General features: G+C 42.8%; 1 protein-coding gene across 1 annotated transcript; it reads right to left on the bottom strand.

The window, feature by feature from the left end:
• Positions 1–457: 457 nt before the first annotated feature.
• On the bottom strand, positions 458–4,207 carry rnf41 (ring finger protein 41). The gene is made up of 7 exons (XM_068336032.1): positions 4,079–4,207; positions 3,142–3,244; positions 2,933–3,048; positions 2,577–2,848; positions 2,244–2,379; positions 1,980–2,083; positions 458–1,878 (listed from the first exon to the last, which is right to left on the bottom strand). The coding sequence occupies exons 3-7, from the start codon at positions 3,020–3,022 to the stop codon at positions 1,524–1,526; spliced, it is 957 nt and encodes a 318-aa protein (XP_068192133.1). The 5' UTR covers positions 3,023–3,048; positions 3,142–3,244; positions 4,079–4,207; the 3' UTR covers positions 458–1,523.
• Positions 4,208–11,629: the final 7,422 nt, after the last annotated feature.

Here is an 11,629-nt window from a genome sequence, read left to right as displayed (position 1 = left end):
GTTGTTTTTTTAAACTTGAAGGATCTAAGTTCCTCCAACATTATGCATCAAATCCACGTTTTTAAACCGTGGGGACTCTCCCACAGCCGCTGCGTTCAGGAAAACACATTCAAGACGGGACAATAGTGGAGGATTAGTCTCCACAAAGAGGACCCGGTTGGCATGAGAGGGCAACACACACGGAAAGCATGCGGTTGTCTGGGAAAAGGAGTGACTCAGACCTCTTAAAATTTATGGCTAAACTTTCCAGTTCATTTCCTGATTTGTTAAATGCAGCCATCATCTATTCCAGATTTGAACTTTTTGGTTTTTTTTTATCTAATGCTTTCTTCGGATCCTCCAACGCGTCACCTCTGGTGACGTAATGTGGGCAAAATAAGGAACTGTGTCGCCCCCCCTCCACATTATAAGGCTAAACATCAAATCTTACCCCCAATGAGGAAACATTGTTCTGGGATGAAGTCTGACATGTTTTTATTACTTTCTCTTCTGTACAACACGGTAGATAACAGACACAACAAATAAAAACATCGACAAGGAAAATAATCATCCGAATTTAACGGTTTACCGTACTTGTGAATGTTTACAGCTGACGGAGACAGAAGCTGGAAATTGATATTATTACAATCTTCAAGCTACGTTGTTGTAGCGACGCGTCAGCAAACAGACGTCTGTAAACCGCAAAGAACGAGAAGATCCGTGTCTGCACATCAACCAGAACATCAGGATTTGTCAAGTAAAAGTAATGTACATGTAGTTTAAGCTCAAATGTTCAACTTCCAATTTAACACTGGACCGAAACCGGATCCAACATTCAGACTACAATATATATATATATATATCTACAGCTGAGGCAACAAAACAAACAAAATCAATTTTTCAGTCTGCAATAAACCTCAAGTCCACAGAAAAAGGCAAATTTCCAAACATCGATTTGTAACATCTTCAAGCATGATTGTGTAAAATGCAACACAATAAATAAAAGAAATGGCACAGGAGGTTTAGATCATCTAAACGGATGAGCACAACATATTGTGAAATATTCACAGAAAACCGAACATGAAAGCAAGCGGGTGAGGATTCTTCAAAGTCGACGTCCCGGCTGACGGAAACGTGAGCTAACACAAACAGTTAGAGTGAGGAATAAGAATGACGTTTATAATTCAATATAGTATTTGTATTTACAAGCATTTATACAATTGAGGAAGGGGAAGGAGGGGGGGGTCTTATTACTAGATTTGGACTTGAGCAGAACAATCAGATCGTATAATGCACCAAAGTTGTAAACATCACATCTCACCTTCTATTTTGGATATCTCTCAGATCTAGTCGACAGGTTCAGAATACTTGTGTCCTTACTTTAAGGCACAGGTAGCGATCGAAGAGTGAGCCTCTTACATGACCTTATTTTAAAGGAGCTGGATCTACACCGAGTGTTTCCCTACGGTGACTTGTCACAGCGAACCCCCCCAAAGAGAAAGGTTCCCACTTTGTCTTTGGGACAGCTCGGCAAAGCTGCACAATTATAAGATTTCCTCCACTCCGTGCGCAAAGATCATGACTAGGCCGGGCTCCAGGATCATATCCTCCCCCATATGCTGATTCTCGCAGGCCATCACCACCACCGCTTGCTTGCCAGGGATGCGCTTGGCAACGTAGTTCTCATAGTAGCGCCTGTTCATCTGCCGCGTCTCGAGCGTGGCCAGTCCCTGCGGCCAGTGTCGCTCGTGGGCGTTCTCGATGAGGTCATTCACGATGGAAAGAGGACAGCCGCTGTCGATGAGGGAGCGCTTGATGACTGCCTGCAGCACGGCGTCGGGGGTGGAGATCATGCCGCCCCAGCGTGTGACTCTGGCGGGCTGCATGGAGTTCACCCACCTGAAGAGGAGACGAAGCAAAAAAAAACAACACAACAAAATCAGGACCTGAGCTTCAGCAGCTCAAAAAGATGACAAGAGAGGAGATGAAATGTCACTCACTCCAAGATCTCATTGTACTCAATGCTCTCCTCCAGGTTCTGCAGGTTTGGGTTTGCGCTGCGGATCGCCCTCATGTAGGCCTTGAGGAGCTGAATGTCACGTTTCTGGAAATCAAAACCTCCTTTAGAACACCTCTCAACGCTAAATGGGAATCTATGGCAATCAACCATGTGATCAAAGAAGCTAAAAAAAAACTTCAGAGTTCGAACTAAAAACTCTACCTCAGAAATTTTTCTTACAATGAACACAAACAGGAGCTCTTACTTGTTCCCCCAACTGATGTTTATGCTCTGCCACTGTTTTCTCCAGCTCTGATATCTTGGTCTGCTGCTGCTGGACGACGCCCCGCAAGTGTTTGATGCACTTGTGATTAGGCAGCTCATCTTTTGGCATCTCAAGCCTGCAAGGGACGAGGACACAGAAAAGAGGCAAACAGATATTTAACAGCATCTATCAGAAATCATTGCAGAGGAGCACTCGATTGGATTAGCTAGTTGCAACTTGAGTTTTGTGGACTTAGGAACCGGTTCTTAAAGTGAAACAATTCAGAGCAAATACTGTACAAAGCACAATTTGTACCAAATGAAAAGCTCTTACCCGCATCCCTCCTCACAGTTGACGGGCCTTTTCGGGTTGTGCTCACAATCCTTGACGTGGGACTGCAGCTGGTCCAGCCGCAATGTGGCTGTGCAGCCAAAGCCAGCGTTGTCACAGTTGATCTGAAGCTTGGACAACATGTTACGCATGATGCGGGGCACAGGACGGAGATGAGCCAGTGTCACTACTGTGCGATCAACTGGACAAATCTGCTGCTGGGCGAACCACTGTGTGATACAGGCATTGCAGAAGGCATGCTCACAGTGCGGAGCCTAAAAGAAAAATTAAGTCACAGATTAGGGAAAATGTAAAAATTTGATTGATAAACTCAGGGCGGCAATCCTTCAGGAACTTGCCTGCACTGGTTCTTCAAGCACTCCACTACATATTGGGCACAGCAGGTCTTCATCCACTTCCCCTTGGAACCTCGTGACGTCGTACCCCATGGTACATTACTGGTACCCACAACCTCCTGACAGACATGCAACCAATGAAATGAGGGTTTCACACATCTTAATGAGTCATCACTGCAGATATTTCACACATACAAATACTTTCAGCCCACCTCACTCAGGAAAGGCCTTAAATGTTTCCATTCAGCTCTTGATGCCGTGATGATACGTCATGGCTGGCAGGAAAAATTTAGAGAAAGACAAAACAAACGCTCCCTGCAAGAAAATGTGTTATTATTACAATTTGACTACACTGTAGCTGATGTTTAGATGAAGCTAACAGCTAATATGTATATATAATACAGGAAATCAGGTTTCAAAATTTCCAAATCAAACATCAGATACAAGACACCCTCTTTAGATTACACAAAAGATCAAAACCAATTGAATACTGCCAGTTTGTGATTACATTTGTTTGATTACTAAATCAATACGAAGTCACGACTTCAGAAATTTGATCTCACAGCCACAAAAATCCACATCAGAGATCCCAAAAGGCGACTTCCTACATCCATGTCATCATGTGCTTTTCAAACATAATATTGAACATTTAAAATTAAACCAGGTGACCTCGATCAAAAGATGAGAGCATCACGTTGTCCCATCTGTCTGCTTGTTGACCTAATTTCAAGAAAAGCAGCATATACCGGTCTGGAGGAGATTCATAGATCCCTTTCCTCCCATTGCACTCAGCATGTCATGCAAACTAAGCTAACAGTCGATGCTAACGCTAGCTGCGTCTTTGATGTCATTTAGATGTCAGCATCACACCAGAAAGAAGCGATGCGGGGATTCAAAATCAGCCAGACACGAATAGTTAACGGACTGCGTGATGACAGGTGACAACGCGTCTTGCTTGTCAATAATTATACGAAGATAACCCCGGCTAACCACAGTTAACCAAATAGCTCTGGTTTGCGTCTACGTTCCCGTTGGTTTTCCTCGGGCATTAGCCATCCAGCTAATCAAACAGACCCCCGTTTGCGCGAACTAGACCAACAAATTCTCTCCACAGCCTTTAAAAACACCCTAATCGATTGATTGACTTACTCGACCATCTAGTGAAACAGATCTTTGTTGCGATATTTGTGTATTTTCAGGCGTCCAACTGTCAGTAAGCAGCTCGTTAGCCACGTCCTATGCTACATCCTAGACTTCTGTGGCGTACGTACACACGCAACGGTGGAATACGTGATGACGTCAACATTGGTTTTCGATTTTGATTGGACAGACAGCGCTCTAGCTAATATCAACACAGCTTCCAAATGTTAGATCGTGACACTCACGCACGCAGCCGAACGAGTGTGTGTGTGTGTGTGTGTGTGTGTTTGTGCGTGTGTGCGCGCGCGCGCGTGTGTATTGTTTATGAGTTATTTTCATTACCTTAATTGATCAAGCCTCTTCTTCTTTTCTTTTCTGCTTTTCCCTTCAGGGGTCGCCACAGCGAATCAATTGCCTCCATCTAACCCTGTCTTCTGCATCCTCTTCTCTCACACCAACTACCTTCATGTCCTCTTTCACTACATCCATAAACCTCCTCTTTGGTCTTCCTCTAGGTCTCCTGCCTGGCAGTTCAAAACTCAGCATCCATCTACCAATATATTCACTATCTCTCCTCTGGACATGTCCAAACCATCTCAGTCTGGCCTCTCTGACTTTATCTCCAAAACCTCTAACATGTGCTGTCCCTCTGATGTACTCATTCCTGGTCCTATCCATCCTGGTCACTCCGAGAGAGAACCTCAGCATCTTCATCTCTGCCACCTCCAGCTCTGTCTCCTGTCTTTTCCTCAGTGACACTGTCTCTAGACCAAACAACATCGCTGGTCTCACCACAGTTTTGTCCACCTTTCCTTTCATTTTAGCTGAAACTCTTCTATCACACATCACACCTGACACGTTCCTCCACCCGTACAATCCTGCCTGTACACGCTTCTTCACCTCTTTTCCACACTATCCTTTGCTCTTGACTGCTTACTTCCTCATACAATACCACAGTTCCTCTCTGGTCACCCTGTCATAAGCTTTCTCCAGATCTACAAAAAAACAATGCAGCTCTCTCTGGCATTTTCTGTACTCTATCAACATCCTCAAAGCAAATACTGCATCTGTAGTACTCTTTTTTTGGCATGAAACATTGCCACAACTCTGCACATCTCCCTTGTTCTTAAAAATGGACACCAGCACACTTCTCCTTCATTCCTCAGGTATCTTCTCACTATCTAAGATCCTGTTGAACAACCCAGTCAGAAACTCTACTGCAACCTCTCCTAGACACTTCCAAACCTCTACAGGTATATCATCAGGACCGACTGCCTTTCCACTCTTCATCCTCTTCAATGCCCTCCTCACTTCATCCTGACTAATCTTTGCCACTTCCTGGTCCACAACAGTGACCTCTTCTAGTCTTTGTTCTCATTTTCCATGTTCATGGAAAATGAATGTACTCTTCAAAGTACTCTTCCCATCCCACTACTGGCACCTGTCAATAGACTTCCATCCCTATCCTTAATCACCCTAACCTGCTGCACGTCCTTCTCATCTGTCTTGCCAACCTGTATAGATCAGTCTCTCCCTCCTTACTGCCCAACCTACCATACAAGTCATCATAAGGCCCTTGTTTGGCCTTTGCTACCTCTACCTTACGCTGGATCTCCCTGTACTCCAGTCTACTCTCCTGTCCTCTCAGTGTCCCACTTCTTCTTAGCTAACCTCTTTCTCTGTATACACTCCTGTACCTCATCATTCCATCACCAATACTCCTTATCTACTTTCCTTCCAGATGACACACCAAGTACTCTCCTACCTGTCTTCCTGATCACATTAGCTGCAATTGTCCAGTCACCTGGAAGCACTCAGAGCCTGTCTTAACTCCTTCCTAAAAGTCATGCAACACGCTTCCCTTTTCAGCTTCCAAAGTTGAAAAGGGATCAAGCAACAGAGGTTAAATAGAAAGAATGGCCAAGAAGTAGAACTTTGTCTTCATTCAGAACCTGATTACAAAATTGTGCACAGGTATGGACTGGTAAGGATCCATTCCATTTTGGTGGCAGTGACCCAAACGCTTACAGAGAAACCACACATAAAATATTTAGCAATAGCACTTTATTGAACACAAACAACCCTAAGCCACAATACTGAATGACAAGACCAATTGGCTGCAGCAACCATTTTATAAAATAGATTCAGGTTTAATGTCACTAAATTGTTTTTTTTTTTCTTTTAACGTCAGAAAGACAGATGCAGGTTTTTCCAAAACAGTGAATGATCTTTTACATATTTAACATTTTTGTAACAAATTATCATTCACATGTTCACACAGAGGAATAACAAGGCAAAGTGCTTTCAGGATTGCATTGTCGAAAAAACAAAACAGAATAATGAATGGCTTGAGGTTTAGGTGAGACAGTGGGTGGGGTGAAGAAGGGACGTGGGGCTGGTCCTGTCTTGGATTAGGCGCGAGTGGCTGGAGGAAGTGGTGGTGGCGGTGGATGGATGGGTAGGTGGGGGGGCCCTGGTCAGAAAACCTCAAACCTTTCACCTTGTCCTGTACCCCTTGTAGTCAAACTGAATGTAAAATGTCAGGGCAGTGCAGAAATGGATGCCTATCGAGCAGAATGTGGTTTGGAGCAGAAAGATAGATTTGAAGGCCTTCAGTCAAAGCCATTAAACACAATTACAAATCCACCCAACTACCTTCCCTGTGACGACCTGTGGTTTCTTTATTACTGCAAGGCGATGGATGGCTGACCTAGAATGAAGCTGTAAACCTTGAAATAATGTCTACTAGACAGGGAGGTACACACACAAAAGGACAGCAAAGGAACGAATGGCGTTAAAAGAAACTCCAATGCATGGTTATTCATTTTCAAGATGAATCCTTTGACCATTGGCCACTGAATGTTAAAGGGGGTAGACTATCATCATAATCTGCATCATAACATTGTCTGGCTTCACATTCCAGTGGTATTTTGTTGTATAAATGCTTCTCATAAATATTTTTTTTCAACGTCAAACAGACATATACACATACAGCACAACCAAGCACACTTTTTTTTATGCATAACTACCATTGCTTATGATAAAATTCTATTTCTGTACTGTCGATTTTTTTTTTTTAAAAGTCAGAACAGGTGGAGAGAAACAATACTCAAGGCTGCAAAACAAGGAGGTAGGAGAAATGCTACTGAAAAACAGCAAGTGATGCGAACACGATCGTTTTACGTAAATAAGTGAGATACGCCATCGTTTGGTTCGACGTCTTGAACCATGCTACAGCCAACAGCTGCTACTCCAGCCGCCGTTCGGGGAGCAGTGCAAAAGAGCTGAATTGGGAGGCTTTCTTGTTTAGTTCGGAAAATAACTCGGAAGGGGCTTCACCGAAACATAGACGCCCCGACACAAAATGTTTCTTTGCTGCCTTCCTGATGGCTCCGGATGCTGGACTGGTGTAACAGCTGTGGCCGTTTAGCAAACTGAAGAAAACTTAGAAGCATTTTACCCGACAAAAATTTTCCAACTAGTGTCTTAACCCTTTATTTCCAGACTTGTCAAATTCTAAATTCATGCCATTGGTCCGGTCGTCATCACAGGTCTAGAAACCACGCTGCTGGTGATGGCACAGACTCCTTTACACACAGTAGAATAGTATATTTGCAGATTTGTAAATGAGGTAATCAGCATTAGGCTAAATAGGGAACCCTGTCGTGGACACAAAACGCCTACTTCATTCACCAGCAAAGCAAAGAGATTTCCCCCCCAAATCAGCGGGATTGGACTGTGGAAAATAAAAATCAGCTTTGGAATGTCAAGTGGATGAGCCAACTTTTTTTTTTATTTTTATTTTTTTAGATTTTTTTGCGAAGGTGCTCTGTGAAGCTTTTTGATTGTAACTCATCACATGCCCTGATTCAGAGTCCTTCCCCCTTCGTGATAAGGGCTCCTTTAGTATTTCCCTAGATAAGCCACTCAAAGTAAAACAGGCAACCCATTATCTGTTTTTTTTAATTAGCAATGAATTAAGGCTGCCTCAGCAGCAGATCAATGCCTGCTTCAAGTCCAGTTGTGAGAGGATTGTTAATAGCTCGTGAATTGAAATGAGGTGGCAACATCGACAGTGAAGCGGACTAAAAATAAAAACATAAAAAAAGGGACTAGCACTACAGAAAATATCACAGAACATGCAGTATACATCCTTTCCTACAGTAGGCTATTCCAAATAGCACATTCAAGGGGGCTCCTAATGGGCAAATTCTCTGATATGGCTCTGTTTTAGAGTAATCAAGCTCGGCGTGAGACGACTTCAATAAGGTGCTCCGTCAGAAGATCACCGCCTTATTTCACCTCCACAAATACTAAACATCATTCAGTTTAACAGTAAAAAACACCGGTGGGTGTTTAAAACATTTGCTTTCCTTCTTGTCACTACAACCCCCCTCCCTCCCCTTCTCCCGGCCCCCTCCTCACACCCTAAAATTGCATCCTCTGCTGGTGAAAACAAACGGCACTTTCGAGGGGAATGTTTCTCTAAAAACCACAATCACAAGACCTCCAAGTAACAAATTGTGAAAACACACAGGCTATACAGTAGATATAAATCTCAAGAGTTTCTGAGCTGTACAAGCTTTAGGCTACACGCTGAAAAGGGAGAGACACGCAAGAACCCTTAATGCTTAAACATTGAAAACAAATATAAGGCATTTCATATTTCCTTTAATCCGCATACGTCACTGACAGCAGGTCTAAATATTTTTGAGAAAACATTTCATTCAAGGAGGAGGAGGATGCATATACACATCTATACATGCAAATAAACGCGTCCACTGGCTACAAACCAGGAGTCCGAACTACAATACCATCAAAGTCCATACGTAAGGAGAAAAGAAACGCACCTACTAAAATCTATCAGTCAACTTGTGCACAGTCCTTTCTCTGAGCAGGCAGCTTTAAAGTTGGACATTGATCACAGTTTTCAGAATGGAATTTCAAATACTCCATTTTCGGACGCCAGCTCATCTGAACGCCAACGAGGAACCGCTTGGAATCCTTCATTTGCTCCAGACGAGTGACTTTTGGTGTTAACAAAACAAAGTTAAAAAAAAAAAAGGGCATTAAATATTTTTTTTCAACTCAGGAAGCAATGACAAACAAAAGGTTATTGCACTTTTTATCTTTTGTCTATTTCAAACGAGGTCAGCTTGAGAGAAGATGATGCATGCCTTAATGTCTCGGTAAAGAAAAAAAAAAAGAATGTTACGTCACTTCTATTATGTTCACACGGTTATTAACACTGCACACAGCTACTACTGCAACCCTACTTGTAGTCAGTCTACCCTAAATAACACAAAACAGTCTCTACAATCGATTTGCAACACAAGTCACGACAGTTTGACTAGGAGTTGATCTTTGAACACGGGTACCGCTTCGGTTCACACCTCGGTTTCGTGCGGTGAAGTTTACAGATCGTCATTAATACCAAAGAGTTTAAGAGGAACAATCAGAAGGAGGTCTGAGATTCCAGACAAAGGTCTTTCTACAGTTAAAGTGTTACTGACAATCAAAACTCAGGAGTCTGGTGTTCTTCTCCTCTCATTTTTTTTTCTTTCAGTTTATGGGCTCCTTCATACCTCAGTTGCCGGGAGAGCCAACCCGGAACCGAGGCGCCTTCTTTGGATTTGTGCTTTCATACTATTGATCCCCATCCATTCAAGGCTTGACATGCCCTAAGAATCGCATCAGTAGTGTGCAATTGATCCTGCCACCCAAAAAGGAGCTCTCTTGGGTTTTCTGGAAGTGCATCATGAAATCCAGACGAACACATGTTGGGCTTGTTTTTTTGTTTTGTTTTTCCAGCCGTTTTTTTTTTGTTTCTTCTCACTTAGAACACAGGGTTTAAATGATCGCGCTTCCGAGGGAATGAGTCTTTTTACTGTGGTCGTGTAATTTCTTTTTCCCATTATAAGGCTTCTGGGAAATACAAATGGAAGACCGTACCTTTCGGCAGTAACAAATAAAAGGCACCATGCCACCACTGTGCTCAGTATTACACAGGTCCTATTGGTGGGTGGGGGGGATGGATAACCGAGTGCTCAGGCAGGAAAGGTGGTCAAACTAGCGTTAGTCATACAGTAAAATTTTATTGTTTTGACTTCGAGGTAAAGTTTTATAGCTACCTTTTTTTTTCCCGCCTTAAAATTAGACTGGATCCCTCGCCCCTGCACGACCTGCATCGGATGTCAGACGCCTGCGCCGCAATGCAGAGCGGTGCGTTTACTACGTTTGTCTGTTGTTAAAAAAAAAAACAGGGACTTGTGCATGTCAGCTTTGACATGCATCATCTTGAAAAGTCACTCGTGCGCACTACATAGATAAACGAGAGGAAATCACAGAGGACAAATGTCAGTGTCGTCACACCAAACATCACTGATGAGGTAAAACTGCAGGTCCAATAAAAAGCACGAGGTGCAGCTGGCTGCCCCTCGCCGAAGGTAGAAAACATGAGACATCCGTCGACGCTAAGTGGAACGCTCCCGCATAGATACATGTCTGATTTAGGCTGGTTTAAGCAGAACTACAGGATGGATCACAAGGTTTGAACTCTTTGTTAGCATAGCTGTACATGAATGTCCTTTCCTATCACTACTTCTTGAGGTACACCACTTTTTAATCCCCAGTGTCCTTCGGCTCCGGATGACGGAGGAGCTGAAGGTGATTGTTTTACGAGTGAATTTTGAATTCATTCATTCACAGTGGCAAATTATGGCGATATCCTAACCTCTCCGAACAATCTCTGCACCACGGCAACCTTGAGCGATGTGCTACCACAACAACTGATTCGTGTGCTTCTTGACACTTAAGAGACGACTGTACAACCGATGTTAGCCAATAGTTGTTTTTTTTTTTTTTTTTAGCAATGCAACCGAGTAGCGTAGTGCTACGGGTGACGCGACGTGTCAGGTACCGCCAGGTAGCGTTTTCCTTTTTCAGCTATTAAGGCAAAAGGCTCAACAGTGGATCAGATAGTTGAATTGAAATTTGCCGTTTACTTCAAGTAAGAACCGAGACATCCGTTGAGGCAAGTCAATTCTATACTGTATATACCGTGTTTTTTATTTTTAATTTTTTTTGTCTTTCGGACATCAAAAAAAAATAAAAATCTTGGTAACACACATTATAAACCGTCTTGTTAAATACACACACATCCTAAGAGATTGCTTTGCCAAATATCAAAAGGGACGAACTTTAGTTTTGGAAAATGTCCAATTTTACAATAAATGTCTATCAACTGCAAATCTGAACAGAATAGTTTCATTTAAGTACTAACATCTCATGCAATCATTTAAATAGTTTGACTAATATGATTGGTTAAAATCCATGCAGCTCCGACCCTACAATAATCCTGCCTACATCTGAATAAAGTCACTAATCGACTATGATATATGTCTAAAGGCAAATAAAGGTTTCTATGGCACTAAATGGGTGTAGCTTAGGTGCATTTCAGTCAAATATAGGCTATGATATTGATCAGACCTTTTTGTCCCTCGTTTTGCTGTACCGTAAGGCAATCTCAATGGAATGGATGAACACGAATGTTAAATTCAT

Source organism: Antennarius striatus, chromosome 2 (genome assembly GCF_040054535.1).
Source record: "Antennarius striatus isolate MH-2024 chromosome 2, ASM4005453v1, whole genome shotgun sequence".
Classification (NCBI taxonomy): domain Eukaryota; kingdom Metazoa; phylum Chordata; class Actinopteri; order Lophiiformes; family Antennariidae; genus Antennarius; species Antennarius striatus.
Note: the sequence above shows the minus strand (reverse complement) of the source record. Positions and strands in the feature narration are given on the sequence as shown.

Bases quoted from the DNA above. Each gene is read 5' to 3' on its own strand.
- rnf41 (XM_068336032.1), bottom strand. From the start codon at position 3,022: ATGGGGTACGACGTCACGAGGTTCCAAGGGGAAGTGGATGAAGACCTG. The intron at 2,380-2,576 runs GTAAGAGCTTTT...CGTCCCTTGCAG, and splicing joins AACTGTGAGGAGGGATGCGG to GCTTGAGATGCCAAAAGATG. The intron at 2,084-2,243 runs GTAAGAGCTCCT...TTTGATTTCCAG, and splicing joins AACATCAGTTGGGGGAACAA to AAACGTGACATTCAGCTCCT.